This window comes from Ovis canadensis, chromosome 11 (assembly GCF_042477335.2).
Source record: "Ovis canadensis isolate MfBH-ARS-UI-01 breed Bighorn chromosome 11, ARS-UI_OviCan_v2, whole genome shotgun sequence".
NCBI lineage: Eukaryota > Metazoa > Chordata > Mammalia > Artiodactyla > Bovidae > Ovis > Ovis canadensis.
This window is the reverse complement of record NC_091255.1, coordinates 42,019,512-42,043,348: the sequence shown is the minus strand read 5'-3', so window position 1 is coordinate 42,043,348 and position 23,837 is coordinate 42,019,512. Positions and strand designations below refer to the sequence as shown.

The 23,837-nt window shown below is 45.8% G+C and overlaps 1 protein-coding gene across 13 annotated transcripts in view; it reads left to right on the top strand.

Annotated features, from left to right (window-relative positions):
* SPECC1 (sperm antigen with calponin homology and coiled-coil domains 1) overlaps positions 1-23,837 on the top strand; it is a 203,860-nt gene that overhangs the window by 119,654 nt on the left and 60,369 nt on the right. For all 13 annotated transcript variants that reach the window (XR_011259861.1, XM_069603445.1, XM_069603447.1 and 10 more), the window contains 2 exons: positions 11,458-13,034; positions 23,606-23,813. Coding sequence is in view for 12 of the 13 variants with exons in the window: in XM_069603445.1 (XP_069459546.1) it covers positions 11,458-13,034; positions 23,606-23,813 (1,785 nt within the window). In the remaining variant the exon portion in view is untranslated. The remainder of the gene's footprint in view (positions 1-11,457; positions 13,035-23,605; positions 23,814-23,837) is intronic.

Here is a 23,837-nt window from a genome sequence, read left to right as displayed (position 1 = left end):
AAAATTAATTCTTGTTCTGGAAAAAGAAAAATGAAGCTGAGACAAAACATGTATCTGGTTGCAGAAATCGTCTCTGTAGGCTGTACTGGTTGTCTTTAGTGAAGGAAGCAAGATGAGCAAGTAGTTTGGCTCACTTATGTGTATTTTTTTCCTCTGTTTGCTTTGCAAAGGGAGTTTCCGTGAACTTTAATGTGAGGAATGTGTGAATCTCTAGGAAAAACTATTGAGACTCTGCAAAAGGCAGCCCATGGCAATACTTCCTACCACAGGTGAGGTGGAGCTGGAGATGCGATAAGAGACCCAATTCCTTATGGCACTGCTTGAGTTGCCTCAGGCTTTCATGTTTTATCTCATTTGTTCTAAGTCCAAAGGACCAGCACTGCCTATAAAACCAGCTGCAGGTTACCGGCTTCCACAACATCCACAAACACTCGCATTTCTTTTCCTTAAATCTTATTAACAAAGTAGGAGATGCACCGGTTAAATAGTGAAATAGGGCAAGACCTTTACTGTGAAAGGGCTAGAGCCAGACATACTGGAATGTGAAGTCAAGTGGGCCTTAGAAAGCATCGCTACAAACAAAGCTAATGGAGGTGATGGAATTCCAGTTGAGCTGTTTCAAATCCTGAAAGATGATGCTGTGAAAGTGCTGCACTCCATATGCCAGCAAATTTGGAAAACTCAGCAGTGGCCACAGGACTGGAAAAGGTCAGTTTTCATTCCAATCCCAAAGAAAGGCAATGCCAAAGAATGCTCAAACCACTGCACAATTGCACTCATCTCACACGCTAATAAAGTAATGCTCAAAATTCTCCAAGCCAGGCTTCAATAATATGTGAACCGTGAACTTCCAGATGTTCAAACTGGTTTTAGAAAAGGCAGAGGAACCAGAGATCAAATTGCCAACATCCGCTGGATCATCGAAAAAGCAAGAGAGTTCCAGAAAAACATCTATTTCTGCTTTATTGACTATACCAAAGCCTTTGACTGTGGATCACAATAAACTGTGGAAAATTCTGAAAGAGATGGGAATACCAGACCACCTGACCTGCCTGTTGAGAAATCTATATGCAGGTCAGGAGGCAAGTTAGAACTGGACATGAAACAACAGACTGTTTCCAAATAGGAAAAGGTGTACATCAAGGCTGTATATTGTCACCCTGCTTATTTAACTTATATGCAGAGTACATGGTGAGAAATGCTGGGCTGGAAGAAGCACAAGCTGGAATCAAGATTGCTGGGAGAAATATCAATCACCTCAGATATGCAGATGACACTACCCTTATGGCAGAAAGTGAAGAAGAACTAAAGAGCCTCGATGAAAATGAAAGAGGAGAGTAAAAAAGTTGGCTTAAAGCTCAATATTCAGAAAATGAAGATCATGGCATCTGGCCCCATCACTTCATGGGAAATAGATGGGGAAACAGTGGAAACAGTGTCAGACTTTATTTTGGGGGGCTCCAAAATCACTGCAGATGGTGATTGCAGCCCTGAAATTAAAAGACACTTACTCCTTGGAAGAAAAGTTACGACCAACCTAGATAGTATATTCAAAAGCAGAGACATTACTTTGCCGACTAAAGTCTGTCTAGTCAAGGCTATGGTTTTTCCAGTGGTCATGTATGGATGTGAGAGTTGGACTGTGAAGAAGGCTGAGCACCAAAGAATTGATGGTTTTGAACTGTGGTGTTGGAGAAGACTCTTGAGAGTCCCTTGCAACTGCAAGGAGATCCAACCAGTCCATTCTGAAGGAGATCATCCCTGGGATTTCTTTGGAAGGAATGATGCTAAAGCTGAAACTCCAATACTTTGGCCACCTCATGGGAAGAGTTGACTCATTGGAAAAGACCCTGAGCTGGGAGGGATTGGGGGCAGAAGGAGAAGGGGATGACAGAGGCTGAGATGGCTGGATGGCATCACTGACTCGATGGACGTGAGTCTGATTGAAGTCTGGGAGTTGGTGATGGACAGGGAGGCCTGGCGTGCTGTGATTCACGGGGTCTGAAAGAGTCGGACCCGACTGAGCGACTGAACTGAACTGAACTGAGTGGCTCAGTGGTAAAGAATCCGCCTGCAATGCAGGAGATGCGGGTTTGATCCCTGGGTCAGGAAGATCCCCTGGAGGAAGAAATGGCAACCCACTCCAGTATTCTTGCCAGAGAAGTCCCTTAGACGGATCCTGGCGGGCTACAGTCCATTGGGATCACAAAGAATTAGACACGACTTAGCAACTGAACAACTGGGAACTTTAGATTCTACATGCAGCAACTAGATACAACTAGAGCCAAATAAATAAAAATCCTCCCCGTCCTGCCTTGTTCCCACCCCCTTCCTTTAAAATCCTGGCAATCACTGATCTTTTCAGTATCTCCATAGTTTTGTTTTTTCCAGAGTGTCATATGTTAGTGGTTGGAATGACACAGAATGTAGCCTTTTCAAATTGGGCTCATTCACTTAATCGTAAGCATTTAAGGTTCTTCTGTGTCTTTTCACGGCTTGGCAGCTCATTTCTTTTTAGCACTGATTAATGTTCCACTGGCTGATGTACCACAGTTTAGCCATTCACCCACTGAAGGACATCTTGGTTGCTTCCAGGTTTTGGCATCTATGACTAAAGCTGCTATCAGTATCCACTTAGAGGTTTTCGTGTGGATGTAAGTTTTCAACTCATTTGAGGAAATACCAAGAAGTACAATTGCTGACGTGTTGAAGGGGCTTGTGTAACTAACTCCATGAAGCTATGAGCCATGCCATGCAGGGCCACCCAAGATGGACAGGTCATAGTGAAGAGTTCTGACAATATGTGGTCCTCTGAAGAAGGAAATGGCAACCCACTCCAGTATTCTTGCCTGGAGAACCCCATGGATGGTAAGAAAAGGCAATAAGATATGATGTCAGAAGATGAGCCCCCTAGGTCAACAGCAAGAACAACAACAACAAAGAAACCAGCCATCTGTCTTCGCAAGTGGCTGTACAATTTTGTGTTCCCACCAGTAGAAGTACAACTTCCTGTTGCTCCACATCCAGACTGGCATTTGGTGTTGTGTTTCGGGCTTTAGCAACTCTAAAATAGGTGTGCAGTGGTATCTCCTTGTTTTAATTTGCAATTCCCTAATGATGTATGAGCATCTCTTCACCTGCTTCTTTGCCGTCTGTTTATCTTCCTTGGTGAGGTTTCTGTTCAGATATTTTGCCCGTTAATTAGGTTGGTCATTTTCTTATTGTTGAGTTCTTTGTGTGTTTTGGCTAACAGTCCTTTATCAGATACGTCTGTTGCAGATTTTTTTCCTCCTAGTCTGTGGCTTGTCTAATCATTCTATTGACATTGCTGTTTTTTTAGTTTTTCACATGTAGACATTTCGCAAGTACAGCCACTTGCGAAGACAGATGGGTGGTTTCTTTGTTGTTGTTGTTCTTGCTGTTGACCTAGGGGACTCATCTTCTGACAATGATAGGTGAGAATTTAACTCATAACCTTTTGCCTCCTCCCAGTGTCATATCACTGGTTTTAATTTTAATAATGTAGTTCATCTTTTTTTCTTGTTTTGCCAACTACATTTAGTCTCTTTGACGCTCCATTTATGAGATGAGGTTGGAAACTGTTGTCACAACCAGAAAATGCTTTCTACCAGCTTTCTTCACCTGGTCTTCTACCTCTCAATTTCTTCTATTGGTACTTTAATTTTTTTTTTTTTTTGCTAACAAGGATGATAATATTCAAATGTTGTATAAAACAGTCTTTCCTACTTTGGTATAGGTAAATTTAAGTAGTACTAATGTTATTATGGGAGAAGGCAATGGCACCCCACTCCAGTACTCTTGCCTGGAAAATCCTAGGGATGGGGGAGCCCAGTGGGCTGCCGTCTATGGGGTTGCACAGAGTCAGACATGACTGAAGTGACTTAGCAGCAGTAGCAGTAGCAATGTTATTATGACTACAAAGATAAGCTTTTGAGAAAGATTGAGGATAAAAGGAGAAGAGGCAGCAGAGGATGAGATGATTGGATAGCATCACTGATTCAATGGACGTGAACTTGGGCAAACTCCGGGAGATAGTGAGGGACAGGGAGGCCTGGTGTGCTGCAATCTATAGGGTTACAAACAGCTGGACATGACTTAGGGCCTGAACAACAGCAAGATAGGCTTCCCTGCAGAGTGCAGTCGTGTGCTATGATTTTGTTACCTATATGCAGTTTCTTGTTTTTTGTGAGGTTTCTGTTTTTTCTCTATTTTTATTATATCCTCATTCCCCCCGCCCCCAACGCTTCTTCCAATGAGGTGTTCTATTAAAGAAACCTCCCTTCTTAGACACTTTATCCTCTCAACCCAGCATGGATTGTTCTCCAGACTTGCTTCATGGATACCATCTGAAACTTCCCTTGACTGCTTTCCTCTGATAAGGCCAGGCTTCCTGGATGATGACTCTTCTTCTGTTTGGTTTGCTTCATTGTTTTCCTGGAGCACATCCTTGAATAACTTCCTTAGAAAAGGTGTTAGCAATTTTAATTTTCTGAGTCTGTGCATGTCTTGACATGTGTTTTCTACCTTTCTGATTGATTTGTAGTTAGGTTGGGTGTAGAAATCGAGGTTAAAAATCATTTTCGCACCGAACTCTGTAGGCATTTGCTTTGTTGCCTTCTATGGGCATGAGTCTGAGTGAACTCCGGGAGTTGGTGATGGACAGGGAGGCCTGGCATGCTGCGATTCATGGGGTTGCAAAGAGTCGGACATGACTGAGCAACTGAACTGAACTGAACTGAACTGAATACTGGGTTGGCCAAAAAGTTCATTCAGGCTTTTCTGTAACATCTTTTGGAAAACCTGAACAAACTCTTTGGCCAACCCAATACATGTTGATGTCCAGGCTCATTCTCAGTTCACACCCCTTCCCCAAACTTTTACACATTCTTGGTGTTCTGAAACTTTAAAAATATTTATCTATCTCCTTGTGGGTCTGTTCTTTGTTTTGCCTGACATAAATTCTATCGACACCTTCCTCAAATTTGGGGAATTGTCTTACATAAGCTCTTTGATTATTTCCTTTGCTCTGTTTCCACTCATCTGTAGTTCTGGAATTTTTATTAATTGGTTATTTGATTACCTGGTTTGGCCCTCCATGTTTATCTTTTCGATTTTCATCGTTTCCGTTTTCTTGTACACATTGAGAGAATTCCTTCATTTTGCATTGTATTCCTTCCATTGAATCTTTTAATTTGACAAACATATTTAAACTTTTTGAGAGCTAGAGCTTTTTCCTTTACTTTTTCATAGCATCCTGGCCTTGTTTTATTGAATGTGTGTAACCTTGAATTTCAATGGTGAGACCTGCACTGAGCACCCTGTGGCCATTAGCCTTCTTTCTTATCAGCCCCTCCATGTACTCCAGGGCCTTTACACATTGTTCACACTTTCCTAGCTTTTCTTTCTCCCTTTTATCTAGTTTGAGATATTTTTGTGATAATTCAATTATGCTTATCAAGTGAGTAGTTTGATGTTCATATGTTGTCAGAGGAGAGATCCATATAAGAGAGTTGATGTGAGAGTCATCAGAATACAGGTGGTGTTTAAGCTCATGGGATTGAGTAGAAACACCAGGAAAATACTTGTAATACGAGAAGAGGATTGGCCCAGGACCTGGATCTGAAGAATTCCACCATGCAGAGAGTAGGGGGTGGGGGGCCACATGGGGTGGCTGCTGAGGTCAGAGAGAACTAGGTCAGTATGACATCAGAGACCCATGTCAAAAAGGACAGTATTGTTGCAGCCCTGCTGAGAGGATTAGAAATACCCACTGCATTGGACGTTGCAGTGGAAGCCACTGATAAGCTCAGCAGACAGTGTTTGATTGAGTAATAGGAATGGGCAGAGGAGGGGATGAGGGGGAAGAAATGCAGACAACCTGGAAGTACATTGTGGGGCCGGATTCTGCTGGGACAGGTAGGGACAGATCAGAGACTAGCTAAAGGAAGGTGTGGACTCAGAAACTCTTTTTTTTTAATTCTTAATTTTTTTTTCTTTTATTAGAGTCTAGTCGATTTACAATGTTAGTTTCAGGTGTAAGCAAAGTGATTCAGTTATACGTATAAATATATCTATTCTTTTTCAGATTCTTTTCCATTATAGGTTATTATTAATATAAGATAGTGACTATAGTTCCTTGTGCTATACAGTAGGTCCTTGCTATTTATCTATTTTATATATAATGGTATGTTTCAGTTAAGCTCCTAATTTATCCTTCTGCCCCCCTCCCTTGCTTCCCCCTGGTAACCATAAGTTTGTTTTCTATGTCTGTGAGTCTATTTCTGTTTTGTAAATAAATTCATTTGTAATTTTTTTAGATTCCACATGTAAGTGATATTACATATTTGTCTTTTTCTGTCTGACTGACTTCACTCAGTATGACAGTCTCTAGGTCCATCCATGTTGCTTGTTGTTGCTCAGTTGCTAAGTCATGTTTGACTCTTTGTGACCCCATGGACTACAGCACACCAGGCTTCCCTGTCCTTCACTGTCTCCCAGAGTTTGCTCAGATTCATGTCTATTGAGTCAGTGATGCTATCCAACCATCTTATCCTCTGCTGCCCTCTGCTCCTTTTGCCTTCAGTCTTTCCCATGTTGCTACAAATGGCATTATTTTGTTCTTTTTTATGGCCGAGTAATATTCCATTGTGTATATACACATGGGGCTTCCCTGATAGCTCAGTTGGTAAAGAATCTGCGTGCAATGCAGGAGACCCCTGTTCAATTCCTGGGTCGGGAAGATCTGCTGGAGAAGGGATAGGCTACCCACTCCAGTATTCTTGGGCTTCCCTTGTGGCTCAGCTGGTAAAGAATCCACCTGCAATGCGGAGACTTGGGTTTGATCCCTGGGTTAGGAAGATGCCCTGGAGAAGGGAAAGGCTACCCACTCCAGTATTCTGGCCTGAAGAATTCCATGGATTGTATAGTCCATGGGGTTGCAAAGAGTCAGACAGGCTGAGTCACTTTCACTTTCATATACGCTGTTCTTTATCCAGTCATCTGTTGATGGACATTTAGGTTGTTTCCATGTCTTGGCTATTGTGAATAGTGCTGCAGTGAACATTGGGTGCAAGTGTCTTAACGGAAGAGAATTGAGTGTGTTTAAATGCTGGTTAGAAGGATCCAGTGGGAAGGGAATGACATTTCCACAAGTCACAGGTGTATTGGGGACCCTGGGGACACTGGCAAGAGTTCAGTGAGGGTTGTGGGGAGCAGAAAGGCCCAAATGATGAGTACGGTTGGCTGTGGCTGGCGATTATGCATGACCTTGAAACCACAGGAAGACGTTTGATGGGAAATACATATAGAGTCTGGAACAGAAAATAGGGATATGGATCCAGAACATCTTACAGGCTGAGGAGGCTGGAACCAGGAAGACCTGTGAGAATGTTTCAGAAATTTCAATGGAATGTTCCAAGGACCTGGAGTAGAGTCAGACTGAAAGGAAAGGAAAAACATGGAGACCCTCTCAAAGCTAATTAATACATCTGCATGACTGCCTGGCTGGTTACAAAAAGAAAGGAGGAAGGAGGCTTTAAATATGTTCTTCTCTGATGGGGGAAACTGCAAGATGTCTGGTGCCACTGTCAGAATATTTTGTGAGTGCAGAGAGCAAAGATTCTCAAAAGTGAGCCACCAGCCAAGAGCGGAAACGGATGAGGAGTCTGGGGAGATTAGATTTGACAGTAAAGAAATTACTGGAATTTTCCAAGAAGAAGATTACGAAAGGACTTCCCTGGTGGCTAAGACTGTGCTCCCAGTGCAGGGTGCCTGGGGTCCATCCCTGGTCAGGGAACTAAGATCCCACATGCCTCAACTAAGACCTGGCGCAGCCAAGTAAAGAAAAATAAATTTTTTTAAAGTATATTATCTTATTTTTTATAAAAAGGTTATAAAGAGTTATAATACGGAATAACCTGGTAGTTTTAGATTTTTAGAGATAGAATGAGCGAGTCTGCTTGTGTTAGGAGACCAGGCAGGCGGCATGCAGTCTTGTGAATTGTGTGTCTCTGTAGAGCAGGACTCGAATCCTTGGTGAATAAATGAAAGGTTAATGGTTTACTTCAGAATTGCCACCCTTTCCCCCTACCGAACACACGTCACACAGAGCAGCCCCAGGAACAGATTCTTTGGGTAAGATGAGGAAATCAGAAAGAGACTGAAAATGTTTTATCTTCAGCTCATGAGAACCACTGCTTAAAACCTTATCAATAATTTAAATGACTGCACTGTTGTTTATTTTAAACATGCTTTTTGTTCTATGGAAAGGATTTTTTCCCATCCCATTTTCTCTCTGTGTATTGTTATGATAGGGTTTTTCCCTCTTTTTTTTTTTTTTAAGTTTTATTGGAGTATAGTTGCTTACAGTGTTGTCAGTTTCTGCTGTACAGCAAACTGAATCAGCCATTTGTATACATACATCCTATCTTTTTCAGATTTCCTTTGTACTTAGGTCACCACAGAGTAGTTCCTTGTGATCCCTTTTTCTTACTTTATGGCATAAATATAACGTAAAAAAGAATCAGGAGAACTGCTCACTGTTGACCAGGTCAGCACTCCCTGTCCTACGCGTCCTCTCCCCTCCTTGTGCGTGTGTCTGTGACACACACTTTGATGCACCTGTGATCAGCCACAAATACAGTTTCTCCTCTGGTGTTGTGAAATGTAACATGTCAAACATGGTTTAAAAATATTATTGTATTAGGCAGAGCTTGCTTTTATTTTAACTTCTTGTAGCTGGACAGCCATCCTCGGCACAAATAAGCAGTGATCAGAAGAGGAAAGACATAAGGGTGCCCGCCATGCCGGGCCCTGCCCATCAGCCTAGGCTCCAGCCACCCTGGCTGTCTCCCTGCTCAGTGGCTGGATGGCTCTGAGCTGACGCCTCTGAACTCAGTTCTTGAAGGAGACTGGGAGGAAGAACCCTTCTGGTTTATGACGTGGTAAGCTGGGGGACTGCCCCCTAACCCTGCCAGTGGCCGTGAAGGGGTGTCTTGATGCAGAGCGGGGAGTAATACCACTTTAGTTTGGTCCAGTGGTGAATTTTAGCAGCACTCTCAACTTATGCTCAGCTAATGATAGTTTCTGAAAAGATGTGTCCAGAGATGGGAAGAGCCTTTTAAAGAAGATGAGGAGGCAAGTACATTGATCGTCAAGTGATGATGAAGCAGCGAGAACCAAAAAAGAATAGATGTTATGAAAGTACAGCTGGATTGTGTGCTTTATAATCTACAACTGGATGTAATTCATAAATGGACTTGGATTTGATGTAAACAAATTCCTAGTAGTTTAGATAAGGCATAAGTAACACCCAAGCGGTAGACAGACTGAGACTGTCAGCAAGAGGAAGAAGCGAAGCTGCCGCTGCCACGATGGCAGAGGTGAGCTGCTGCTGTCCACATCATTCTTCCCAGTCGACAGACAGCTGAAAGGAGCCTGGCGTTAGTGGCGTTGTCAGGAATGCAGATGCCATGACAGTCAGTCCTGGATATTCAGTGTTGCATGTCCTCACTGTCAGTAGGTTGAAACTTTAGGTATCCCCCAGTTTTCATTCCGGTCCTTGTCAAGGTCACTTCACTCCAGAAGACTGGTGTGATGAAAAGGTTTATTGCTTAGTGATTTCAGTCTTCACTTTACAAGGATATTTAAACACATCTTTTCTTCACTGAGCATTTATTGTGGTGTACCAGAGGCACCAGGACACAGCCATGCATCACACGTGTGTTACCGTGCTCTTAGCTTTCCAGTAATTTAATTTGGAAAGTGAACTGAAGTTGCTCAGTTGTGTCCGACTCTTTGCAACCCCAAGAACTATAGCCTGCCAGGCTCCTCTGTCCATGGGATTTTCCAGGCAAGAGTGCTGGAGTGGGTTGCCATTGCCTTCTCCAGGGGATCTTCCTGACCCAGGGATCGAACCCGGGTCTTCTGCATTGCGGGCAGACTCTTTACCCTCTGAGCTACCAGGGAAACCTGGTAATTTGAAAAGGTTAACTTAAAAACCTGAATCTTATTCTATATGACTACGACAGCTTAGCCTTCATCATGTCAATGTTTTTAGAGGCATCCGGCTGTCAGATGCTCAGCAGTGTCCACCGTCTGCCTCCACATCACCCCCTCGGATTCCGGGGCACTGGGAGACAGTTGCTCATGACTTAGTGGCTGTCTTGGCAGTGGGTTCAGAGCTGTTTCACCACAGTGGTTCCTGCTTCTGCCTCAGCTGGCTGGGGCCTCTGCCAGGCTGTGGATGGGTCCCTGCCCCCAACCCTCCCTGCACAGCAGAGGCCTCCAGTCCACGGTCCATTGCTGTGTAAGTTGCTGCAGTCGGCCTTGATTAATCACACACCTTTGAGTTTGTAAGAGGGCCAGATTTTTCATTTTATACTTTAACCTCCGAGGTGGGTTTCATTTCTGGAGCATTTAGGAGATTGATGTCTGAGTTTTCACCTCTAGATTTCTTTTTTGACATTTTCCATAGTAAACAGTATAAGTGAAAATTTAAAATGTAGTATAGGTGAAGGTTAAAAAATAACTGTGGTAGTATAGATGAAAATAAATTCCTTACCTTACATTTTCTATTGTAAGTTCTAAATTCTGTATCATTTCCACATTATGTAAATCTGTTTGGCATTGAAAACTGTACTACAGATGAATGTGCTGGGCGCTCATAGTGTTGGTTCTTGTTTCTTTGTGAATACAAATGAGCACAGTATTCCCACTTAGTTAAAAACAATAGGTCATTGAATCAGATCAGCCTGTGCCTAGTACAATATTATTTGGGTGTTCTGATTTCTTCATGAAATTTGTTCAGTCAGAATGGGAATGATACATTTTTTGAGTGTTTATTTAAAAATTCACAGCGATCCTGTATTTTGCTTAGTTGCCAGAACTGTCAATTCTGCCACAACTGTCAGTTGTGTTATGTTTCAAGTTACAGAAAACCTAGGTTAAGGTGACTTATGAAAGGTGACTGTTGGCTTGTGCGGTTGGAGGGCCAGCCTCAGGTTGACTGACCCACAGCTCTGCAGCGCCACTAAGAGCTTGGTTCCTTCTTTCTTCTCTGCATCCTCACCTTCCTCCTGTGATGATGGTTGCCAGCCGTCCCCAGACTCACCCGTGACCAGTATGTTTAGACGCTCACCCAGGAACTTCTCCTGGTGTCTTGTTGACCTTGACTGTGGGGCTGGTGTGTGCTTTGAGCCAGCAGCCATTGCTGGGGACGGGGTGATGCTGAGTAGCTCAGCATGGCGTCAGCTCTGCTGAAGCACAGGGCTGGGGGCAGGGGTGCAGAAGCCCCAGTTGGAGCTGGGTAGGAATTTCAGGGAGGATGCCATGGAGGAAGAGTGGCAGCCATGCTGCCCACATGCCCTGAGAGCTGAAGTTACTGGGTTTCCTTCATAAAAGTGCTCGCTTTGTTTCACTGGTCTCTTCTGTCTTCAGGGGCCGTGATAGCCACCAAGAGGACAGGCATTCCCACCCCTCGAGAACTCGCCGTCACTGTCTCAAGAGACAGAACTGTGCCACGCGGTCCCTCCAACTCAAGGAAAGTGACGATCAGCCCCACCTCTTCAAGCACGCCTACCCCCACCAAGCACGTGCGGGCTGCTCCCCCAAGACCTCGGCTGGAGCATGAAGGTGCAGAGAAGGCTGTGCTCGAGTCCCAGGTCCGGGAGCTCTTGGCAGAAGCTAAAGAGAAAGACAGTGAGATCAACAGGCTCCGAAGTGAACTCAAGAAATGGATGGAGAAACGGACTCAGGACAGTGAAGGCGGGGATGCTTTGGACTCCAGTGTGGACGGAACATCAGTCTTGCCAGGTGACTCAGAACCTTTGATCCGAGCCCTTGAGGAGAAGAACCAGAGCTTCCAGAAAGAGCTCGCAGAGCTCGAGGAAGAAAACCGGGCCTTGAAAGAGAAACTGACTTATTTTGAGCACTCCCCAGATTCAGAGGGGGGAGCAAGTCACACCGGGGACAGCAGCTGCCCGACATCCATAACTCAGGAGTCCAGCTTCGGGAGCCCGACGGGGAATGAGGCGTTGGGTGAAATTGATGCGTACAGAAAAAACCCACATGAGGGTGCCCTGCGGACATCAGGCTCTTCCAGCAGTGATGTCACCAAGGCCTCCTTGTCCCCGGATGCCTCTGACTTCGAACACATCCCGGCAGACACCCTGGGGCCCCTGTCCCCTGCCGGGAGCCTTGTCAAGAGCTCCAAGTGCTCGGTAGCCGGCAGCTCCCCGAACACAGCGAGCGAGCTGTCCTTGGCGTCCCTGGCAGAGAAGATCCACAGGATGGAGGAGAACCAGCACAGCACAGCCGAGGAGCTGCAGGCCACACTGCAGGAGCTATCTGACCAGCAGCAGATGGTGCAGGAGCTGACGGCTGAAAATGAGAAGCTGGCGGATGAGAAGACACTCCTGGAAACGTCCTTCCATCAGCACCGGGAGAGGGCGGAGCAGCTGAGTCAGGAGAATGAGAAGCTTATGACCCTCCTGCAGGAGCGTGTCAAGGGCGAGGAGCCTGGCGCCCAGGAAGGCAAGATCCTGGAGCTGGAGCAGAAGTGCACAGAGATTCTGGAGCAGGGCCGCTTCGAGCGTGAGAAGCTGCTGAGCATCCAGCAGCAGCTGACGTGTCGCCTGCGTGCCATCGAGGAGGAGCACCGCGGTGCCCTGGAGCTGGTCCGGCACCTGCAGGAGGAGAACAGGGAGCTGACCACCCGCCTGGAACTGGAGCGGCACAGCAGCGGCCCCACAGCTGAGATCCCAGCAGCACATCAGCTTCCTGTGGAAGGGCTCCAGGTAGAGAACGGGTCTTTGCAGGCCTCCCTGGAGAACGAGGAGCAGAAAACTGGAGGGGCCAGCCCCCTGGAGCCCATGGCTGAGGGCTGCAACGTCCAGGAAATGCTGACTGTGGCTCGAGCCGAGAAGGACCAGCTGGAGCAGTCCTGCTCGGAGCTCAGGCAGGAGCTGCTGAAGGCACATGGGGAGGTGAAGCGCGTTTCAGGCCTGCTGGCCAAGGTAAGGAGCTTTCTCTTTGCTGGGGTTTGCTCATCCTTGTCTGCTTGGTCCTTCTCGGCCTGAGAGGCACAGGGCACAGAGGACCAGGTACTCAATTACATTCACAATCCAGCACTCTAGCCTGAAGATCTGTCAGAGTCCACACAGACCGGGCATGTAGCAACGAGACACCCCAATTTCTGGCTACAGTAGCGGAATGTGTCATGGGGATACAGTGAGTCTGATGATGCAGGAATAAAGAACATAGCAGAGGCCAGTCTGGAGTCCAGTCCCCAGGGGAGCACCCAGAATAACATGGGTAAGGGAGGGTAGTGCAGGAGGACTGCCTGGAAGAGGTGACAGTAAGCCAAGTGTTGAAGAGTGAGTGATAGACATCCAGTTTCCTGGTTACCATGCTTTGGGCACCTAGGAACAGAAAACTAAAATCATCCTAAGTTTTCCCACCAAGTAATACAATTATATAACCACTATTTTGGCGTTTTCTTCCAGATGTACTAATGTATGTGTGTATATGTTTATCTCACAAGTTAAAAAATCATTCTATACATACTAACTTTTTAAAAATCTGATGTTTTGTGAGCACATTCTCATTCACTATTCTTTGAAACATGATTTTGAAGGCCAGATAGTGTGCTGTTCTAGAAATATTTCCTAAGTACTTTACTGCTCACCTATTGTTGAACATTCATGTTTTTTTTTCCAGTCTTTTGATAGTGTAAGTCATTTTTTATCTCTCTCTGATTATTTCCTTAGGAAAAATTCCTAGACATTGACTCACTGTGTCAAGAGTGTGACCATTTTAGACTTTGCATGCCTTGGCCAGATTGGCTGCCAGCAGCAAGACACAGGTGTAATCCCACCAATGGGGTGGGGGGGGTTCTGGACCCCTTGCTGACATTTGGTACCTAGCTTTTGGGTCATTCAGATCTGGTCTCCGTTTCTTTTCCTCTCCCCATTTCCACTCAGAAAGATCTTCCCCAACCCAAGATCAAGTAAATGATCACTATTTTCATTTTTTAAAAATAATGCTTTAATCAACCTGGACTTAGTTCTCTGGTAAAGATCGCTGGTAATTGTATAATATTCTGCCCATCCTCAGAGCAGAGCAGCAGGTATAGACAGATGGCTTCTGATTTCCCAATTCCTCTGAGCTCTGGGTCTGATTTTGGGGTCCCTTGTTGAGAGGGACTGAAAACATCCTCCCGCCTCATTTCAGGGGCTGTCACTCTCCTGATACAAATTATGCCCTGAACTCCCAGAGGGTTTGTCTCTCCTGCTTCATCTGCCTTAAGAATGGTCCATTGCAACCTGATTCTCTGGTTGTTAATGGTGTGGATGTCTTACAGGCTTTCTCTTCCTCTCATTTCTTCGTCTTCAGCTGGGTTCGAGTATCTTCAGGCTTCCAGCTTCCCTGACCTCCACCTTCTAATTTTGCTGGCAGCTGACTGTGTGATCGTACAACCTGCCTGTGCACAGCTTCATGGGGCCGGGGCGGCGGGGGGAGGGCTCTTGTTTCCACAGAATCTTCAAGCCTTAGCCTCCCGCCACCGCACACATGCCTTCCCTAGCTGGCCAGCAGTGTGGAGTTGGACCACATCTTTGTTTTTCTAGATTATAATACAGCCTAGGTCTACTTGTCAAGATTCTAGTCGTTTGGGATCTTGATTTCAAGCTGGAGAATTTTTATAAGTCTTGGAACCTAGAAGTTTTAAAAGAAGACACTGATTTTTCTCTTCCCCTGAGGTTGACAACGTGTAGGTAGATATTCAGTTCCTCCTGCAAAACTCAGGCATTTCCTCTAGTGGAGTAAGGGGGTTGGTTGTAAAGAAGCACTTGCCTCAGTGGCCAAGGAAAATAAGAGGTAACACAATTACTGTGTGACCAGCGTTGTCACCAAGACAAAATGATTAGGGGAACAACTGGCCACAAATGGCCAGAGCAGAATTCAAGAGAAGATGTGGCAGGTCAATGGCCCCGTCACCATGACTGAAGACAGGACCCTACAGGGATGGAGAGACCTGGACCCTGGCTGAAATGACAGGTGGTCTGTGAGCATGACCAGTTGGTGCTTTAGACAGTGAGAGCAAACCCTGGTGTCAGGACCCCAGTCGGTGGATGTGCGCTCTGCTCCATAACCGGGAGTCTGGGGGTCGAGGCTGGTGATGGGGTCCAGGCAGTATAATATCACAGCTCAAGGCTGGCAGCTCTGAGACCCTCTCTGCCTTCCCGCTGGAGGTGCAGGCGAGCATGGTGCTTTCAGCATCTGGTCCCCACAGTCCCTACAGTCCTGTGGGAGAACCTTCCCTGGGTACCCTCCTTATACCTGGGCAGGACTGAGTCACACCCAGTGACCTGGTAACCCTCCCTCAGGTCACCTTCCCTGAGACTGCAGGACCACAGCCTGATTCCTGAACAAGTTAGGGGGTCTTAGTAAGAAGAGAAGGGGGTGTGGCCTCTGGGCAGGTGAGAGCGCCGTTGGCCACAGCCAGCAGGACTCCTCTTGGTCGGTCACTTCCCCACCCCATCTACTTTCCCCTCCAGCCCCTTCACTGCCCTCTGCCCCACTGCCAGGCCCAACCAGGCCCAGTTCTTGCCCTCAGGTATCTGAGGGACCATGTCTGTCCCCCTTTCCCCCCAGCAAGTCCTGTCTGAAGCTTTAGGTCTCAACATCGGTGTTCCTTTTTCAGAGATGCTGACCCTCAGCTCCAGGAGGGCTGTGGGCTTGTGGACCAGGAGGCCACATCCTGGATGGGTTGGGATTTCTTGGCTAGCCCAGTGTCTTGATGATGCTGAGTTGGGCCTGAGCTCCAGTCTCTTTCTTAAACTTGACTGCAGGACTGGTCTCTGAAGCCTCTGGCCACCCCAGCATTTGTCTCCTTGTTGAGACCTTAGAAAGCTCCTCAGGGAGCATCACAGCCCCACCCCGAAGGTGTCCCAGGGGGCCTCAGAGAGATACAGATGTTTGCCCTCTTCTTTGAGTTTTCCGTCCCCATCTTTCTTTTTCCATAACAAAAGTGTAAACTGAACTAGCATATTCCCTCCCCTTTAGCAGAGAAGCATTGTAAAAAAGATAGTGCAGACGGAAGCTGGCATAAATGAATCATGGCTCCATCAGAACAGGGGCAAGGATTCAGCAGAAGGGAATAACCAAGTTAGATGTAAAACAGACATAACAGAGACTTCCCTAGTGGTCCACTGGGTGAGAATCTGCCTGCCAGTGCAGGGGACACAGGCTTGATCCCTGGTCTAGGAAGATCTCAAGTGCCTTGGAGCAGCTGAGCCCTGACTCTAGGGCCTGAAAGTCACGACTACTGAAGCCCATGTACCCTAGAGCCTATGGTCTGCAACAAAAGAAGCCACTGCAATGAGAAGCCTGCATACCACAACTAGAGAGTGGCCCCCGCTTGCTGCAACTAAAGCCTGAGCAAAGCAATGAAGACCCAACACAGTCAAAAATAAATTTTTTTTTTTAGAACATCCGCTGTCCAATGCAGGGGATACGGGTTCAATACCTGATCTGGGAGCTAAGGTCCCACATACTGAAGGGCAACTAAGTCCACATGCTACAACTAGAGTGAGCCCCTGGGCAACAGCAAAGACCCAGCACAGCCACAATTTAAAAAATAAACAGCAAGATAACGCATACTCACTCATGGTACAGTTACTTAAGCCATCACAGTATGTACAGTCTTAACATGTGACAAATAGCTATGAAAAGAAGAGAAGCGAAAAGCAAAGGAGAACAGGAAAGATATACCCATCTGAATGCAGAGTTCCAAAGAAGAGATAAGAAAACCTTCCTCAGTGATCAGTGCAGAGAAATAAAGGAAAACAATAGATGGGAAAGACTTGTGATCTCTTCAAGAAAATTGGAGATATCAAGGAAACATTTCATGCAAAGATGGGCTCAATAAAGGACAAAAATGGTATGGACCTAACAGAAGCAGAAGATATTAAGAAGAGGTGGCAAGAAAACACAAAAGAACTGTACAAAAAAGATCTTCACGACCCAGATAATCACAGTGGTGTGATCACTCACCTAGAGCCAGACATCCTGGAATGTGAAGTCAAGTGGGCCTTTGGAAGCATCACTATGAACAAAGCTAATGGAGGTGATGGAATTTCAGTTGAGCTGTTTTAAATCCTAAAAGATGATGCTGTGAAAGTGCTGCACTCCATATGCCAGCAAATTTGGAAAACTCAGCAGTAGCCACAGGACTGGAAAAGGTCAGTTTTCATTCCAATCCCAAAGAAAGGCAATGCCAAAGAATGCTCAAACCACTGCACAATTGCACTCATCTCACACGCTAGTAAAGTAATGCTCAAAATTCTCCAAGCCAGGCTTCAATAATATGTGAACCATGAACTTCCAGATGTTCAAACTGGTTTTAGAAAAGGCAGAGGAACCAGAGATCAAATTGCCAGCATCCGCTGGATGATCGAAAAAGCAAGAGAGCTGTAGAAAAAACATCTATTTCTGCCAGAACATCTATTTCTATGCCAAAGCCTTTGACTGTGGATCACAATAAACTGTGGAAAATTCTGAAAGAGATGAGAATACCAGACCACTTGACCTGCCTCTTAAGAAATCTGTATGCAGGTCAGGAAGCAACAGTTAGAACCGGACATGGAACAACAGACTGTTTCCAAATAGGAAAAGGTGTACATCAAGGCTGTATATTGTCACTCTGCTTATTTAACTTATATGCAGAGTACATCATGAGAAACGCTGGGCTGAAAGAAGCACAAGCTGGAATCAAGATTGCCGGGAGAAATATCAATCACCTCAGATATGCAGATGACACCACCCTTACGGCAGAAAGTGAAGAGGAACTAAAGAGCCTCTTGATGAAAGTGAAAGAGGAGAGTGAAAAAGTTGTCTTAAAGCTCAACATTCAGAAAACAAAGATCATGGCATCTGGCCCCATCATTTCATGGGAAATAGATGTGGAAACAGTGTCAGACTTTATTTTTGGGGCTCCAAAATCACTGCAGATGGTGACTGCAGCCGTGAAATTAAAAGATCCTTACTCCTTGGCAGGAAAGTTATGACCAATCTAGACAGCATATTCAAAAGCAGAGACATTACTTTGCCAACAAAGGTCTGTATAGTCAAGGCTATCGTTTCTCCAGTATTCATGTCAAAAATAAAATTTTTTTTAAAAACATCCGCTGTCCAATGCAGGGGATACGGGTTCAATACCTGATTGGGGAACTAAGGTCCCACATACCAAAGGGCAACTAAGTCCACATGCTGCAACTAGAGAGAGAGAGTGAGAGTTGGACTATAAAGAAAGCTGAGCGCTGAAGAATTGATGCTTTTGAACTGTGATGTTGGAGAAGACTCTTGAGAGTCCCTTGGACTACAAGGAGATCCAACTAGTTCATCCTAAAGGTGATCAGTCCTGAATGTTCATAGGAAGGACTGGTGTTAAAGCTGAAACTCCAATACTTTGGCCACCTGATGCGAAGAGCTGACTCATTTGAAAAGACCCTCATGTTGGGAAAGATTGAAGGCAGGAGAAGAAGGGGACGCCAGAGGATGAGATTGTTGGATGGCATCAGCGACTCGATGGACATGAGTTTGGGTAAACTCCGGGAGTTGTTGATGGACAGGGAGGCCTGGCGTGCTGCAGTTCATGGGGTTGCAAAGAGTCAGACACAACTGAGTGACTGAACTGAACTGAACATGTGACTTCTTCTATGTGTTAAGCGTCCGGTAAATGCTTGTTGAGTAAATTGAACGAAGGAATGAATGTCAGAGAAACTTGCAGTGAATTAGTAGAGAAAGGCTGCTACAATTATATCAATATGTTAAATAAAAGTTTATCATATTTTAATCATAACAACTACTATTCTAGAGCTTTATATGTGCCAGACATTCTTGGTGCCTTTACGTCATTTAATCTCACTTAGTTGTCATAATTTTAGGGTATAAATACTGTTTTTATGTAGTTTTTTTTCCGTTGACCCATCTCAGGGTTTGTTGAGGAAACTGAGGCAGGGAATGGTTAAGTTACTAGACTTAGTTCATTAACTAATGAAGGCCAGAGGCTGACCCCAGAACTCTTCTTGGTTGTTTGTTTGTTTTTGAAGAGGCAAATTTTGTTGCACTTACTTTTCATCACCCTGTCTGCAGTTTGTTTTTTTTTTATTTTTATTTTTTATTTATTTTTTTTTTTTTACTGTACTATGCAGTGTGCAGGAATCTTAGTTCCCTGACTGGGGATCTAACCTATGCTCCCTGTGGTGGAAGCACAGAGTCTTAACCACTGGACCACTAGGGAAGTCCCAGAATGGTTATTCTTCATCCCTGATTTATGCTGCTTCCTGGTTACATGAAAATAAAGAAGAGAGAGAAAACCATCTAAAGCAGTCACATGGGCTCGAATACACAGCAGTCTTGCTGCCAGAGCCTTTAGGTTTGATGGAGAGCAACCTGCCACGTCTCGATGAACTAGGAAAGATGTTCTTGCTTGTCTAGAGTAGAGAAAGTCACAGCGAAAACCCAGGTCATCAAGACACATTCTCTTGTTTGATTTCGAACCTGAATCTTGAGGGAAGTCTGGGTTCACCAGATGTGTTGGTGGGGCAGGACAGCAGGAATGTCATGGAAAGTTGTAAGTTCTCAATTGTAAGTTCTCAATCGTCAAAGAAGTAACCAGTGGTTTGCAGTTTCTGGAGTGCACGGCAGCTGCTTGTAGTTGGGGTGGAGGAGACCCCGTCAAGAGCTTTGAATTGTACTCTCAAGCCAGTGGGAGCCTCTGGAGAATTTTTTCACTACCAGCTTTAGTGACATAGAATTCATTTAAAGTGTACAGGTAAGTGGTTTTTAGTATATCCATGGAGTTGTGCAGCCATCACCACAATCAGTTTTAGAACTTATTTATCATCTTGTACCCAGAAGAAAGGGGTTCCCAGGTGGCTCAGTGGTAAAGAAAACACCTGCCAATGCAGGAGACTCAGGTTTGATCCCTGATTCAGGAAGATGCCCTGGAGAAGGAAATGGCAACCCAGCCCAGTATTCTTGCCTGGAAGATTCCATGGACAGAGGAGTCTGGCAGGCTACAGTCCATGCAGGGTCTGATACTGGGGACAGGCGAATGACGATACCATTCCTCAGATTCAGTGTCTGACCAGCCAGAGGAAAGTCAGTGACCTTGTTGAGATCCCAGCCCCTGTCAGCTCAGGCCAGCCCTGCAGGACAGTCCCTCCCAAGTGGCCTCTGCTGCCACCTGCCTTTAGTGCTTGTTTGAGCATCGGGACTGGCTTAAAGCAACCCCTCTCTGGGGAGAACTGGGGCTCCCAGGAATTATTTGACTTATTTGTGATGTAGTTCTGCATGCCCCATTTCTAGAGAAAGTTGACTTTTGAAGAGGAGATGTGCTTGATATGCATGAGAGTGATTTTTGTCTTTAAAGGGAAGCCTTGGAAACCACGTTGCTGCATGTCAGTTCTGTTCTTGAACCAGATGAGCTGGACCCCGGTGACCTGGCCCAGGGAACGAGGAGCCAGGGGTGCAGGGGTCAGCCAGCACCCAGTAGTCGTCAAGGGCAGGTGCTGGCCTGAGCTGCTGGCCGAGCTGCTCTTTTCTAATGATCTAATTTCTCTCTCCATTAGTTACTCTGTGGGATAAGTCTAAAAATACCTCCCCAGCCCCTACTGGAAGCGTGATAAAGCTACTTTTTTTTTTTTAATAAAAGAGCTTTCCAGAGTACATTGCTAAACTTGAGAGAATATTCCAAAATCAAGAAGGAAGAATGTTGTGCAATGATCTGTACGTTTACCCACTCAGCCATGCACGGCACCCAGCACAGGGCCTCCTGTACCTGCACCTGTGTTCACGACCCCAACATGCAGGATGTAACGGAGGCCAGAGCTCCTGAGAGGCTGGTAGCCTGAGCTGCACATGGAAACCCCCAAGTCCTCAGCCATTCCTCACCTGCTTACATCCTCCTGTTTTAGTCCCAGTCAAGCAAAGGACATATTTCTAGACCCCCAGGGGAGTGGCCCTTAACCTGAGGGTCTGTGAGGAGGAGCCTGGTTGCTCTGCAGAAAGCCAGGATCTTCGGGAGGCAAGGCCCACAGGTTCCTCCTGTGGCTGCTTGTTAAAGGCTGTCAGATACCAGCCTTCCAGGAGCTAAAATGCAGTGGCTTTTTCTCCTTAAGAGTTGTCTATCTTCTGTTTATTAAAGTAGCTATCCTGGGACATAAGACTTTTGGTCTTTTCCATGTGTTGTAATTTTCTTGAACTTACATACTCGGAGACAGAAAGCAGTTAGGAAAGAATAGCTACTGTTGGGTGCTTACCTGTACCAGGCATAGTGATAAACTAAGTATTAAGTTCCATTTAATTGTTCAGATAAGGACACCAGGGCAGGGAGATGGATGGATACAGGGCTCAGTCTGGTAGAACTGACATTTACACACCGCAGTCTGGTCCAGGCCTGTGGCCCCACCCCCGAGTGCCGCTCCTGCCCCTCACCTCTCCCCCCACAGGCACCTGCACCCTTTCCCCTCCCCCACACAGGCACTCGCTCATTTTCTCCCTCAGTCCCTTCCTTCCTTATCCTTGATCAAAACCTCCCAATTGACAAACAGTATGCAGCTTCCCTCGTAGTTCAGTGGGAAAGAATCAGCCTGGCAGTGAAGGGGACGAAGGATCAGTCCCTGGGCCCGGAAGATCCCACATGCCTCGGGGCAACTAAGCCCGTTCTCCACAATTACTGAGCCTGTGCTTCAGAGCCCAGAAACCGCAACTACTGAGCCCACATGCCACAGCTACTGAAGCCCCCTCACCCTAGAGCTCATGCTCTGCAATGAGAGGAAAGCCACTGCAATGAGAAGCCCTCGCACCGCAACCAGAGAGTAGCCCCTGCTTGCCGCAACTAGAGAAAAGCCTGCACAGCAGTGAAGGCCCAGTCCAGCCAAAAATGAAATAATTAATAAAACTGTAAAAAATAAGAATGTTATACCAAGAGTAGCTATTTTAATAAAATGCGGTACTGTTCTCAAATACCCACAGATTCTGCACATGAAATGCAATTGGGAAAAAAAATTGTATTTGGAGACTTAGCCTTCCAAATCTGGGAAGAAACCTACTAGGTGTCAAGTTTACATAACCTGCTAAATATACATCTATTAATAACAAAGGACTGTAGAACCAGGATACAGCTTAAAATAGTAAAGTGATTTGTGTATTCAGGCAGTAGGATATTATGCAGTATTTAAAGTAATGACCTAGGGAATTCCCTGGCAGTCCAGTGCTTAGCACTCAGCGCTTTCACTGCCAGGGGCCTAGGTTCAATTCCTAGTTGAGGAACTAACAGCCCACAAACATCATGGTGCATTAAAAAATAATAATAATAAAGCTTTTCTTTTTTTAAAAAAAGTACTGACTAGAACATTGTGTATCATGAATATATCTCAAAAACATAGTTGAAAGCAAATTACAGAAGTGTAATCAACACAGTATATACAGGACACAAAATAATAATACAGGACGAGAGCATCTTACATAAGATACAGTGCAGTGTATCATACAGTGCCCTGCAGAAGCCTAAGATAGTGTGATATCATTTGTGTCAAAGTTTTAGAGCATCCAGAACAACAGTGTGTATTGTCATGGGCACATCCGCACACAGTAAACGTGGGAAACTCTTCAAGGAACAACCACATGCCAGTTTCTGGACACTCTGGTGTGGGAGGAAGGGTGAGGCTTTAACACATCTTATTAGGGTAAAAGAAGATTTAGCAAACATGACAAAAATTAATAGTTGGTTTGCCTGTTTTGGCACACAGTTATCTTGTCCCCTTTGGTGCTTTTCTGTGTGTTGAGAACGTTACTGATTAAACTTGAACAGGTGAAGTGAGTGTGCTGTGCCTGTATCTGTGTCTGGTGTGTGCACATTTCTGCTGTGGCTGTCCCATTAGTGTTCCTCTAAAGAAACACTAGCCCCAGGTACTTGACAGAGGTTTGGGGCATGTCGCGGGAGTTAGCTTTCTGGCTTCCCAGCAGAGGGCGCTGCTCCACTGTGGCTGTGAGGCGAGTGGCCACTGTCTTGGGACAGCCCCAAGGAAGGGGCAGCAAAGAGGGGTACTTCAGCAGGTGCAGCTTTCTTTAGGGGCTTCTCAGGTGGCGCTAGTGGTAAAGATCCTTCCTGCCAGTGCAGGAGACGTGAGAGACTCAGGTTTGATCCCTAGATTGGGAAAATCCCCTGGAGAACGAAATGGCAACCCACTCCAGTATTCTTGCCTGGGAAATTTCATGGACAGAATGAGCGTGGCGGCCCACAGTCCATGGGGTCACAAAAGAGTTGTACTCGACTTAGCAACTGAACAACAACAAGGTTTCTTTGACGCCACAGGAAAGGGCCCAGAATCCATCCATTTGGCCACTGACATCCATCACGCTTCTCTGCCTTGGCTGTTTTTGAGGCCCAGAACACAGAGACGGTGCTGGGCACACACGTGCCCAAGGTTTTCTTTGCTGTTGCATCAGTGGGCCCAGCGTGGACATGGGGGGAGCTCTTTCCTGTTCAGGTGACCATGGCATCTTGCTTGCTTTCTAGGTGGAAAAGGATTACTCTTACCTAAAGGAGATCTGCGATCACCAGGCAGAGCAGCTGAGCAGAACCAGCCTGAAGCTACAAGAGAAAGCATCAGAGAGTGATGCAGAGATCAAAGACATGAAGGAGACCATATTCGAGCTGGAGGACCAGGTGGAGCAGCATCGTGCCGTCAAGTTGCACAACAACCAGCTCATCAGTGAGCTGGAAAGTAAGTGGACCCAAGTCCCTTGTG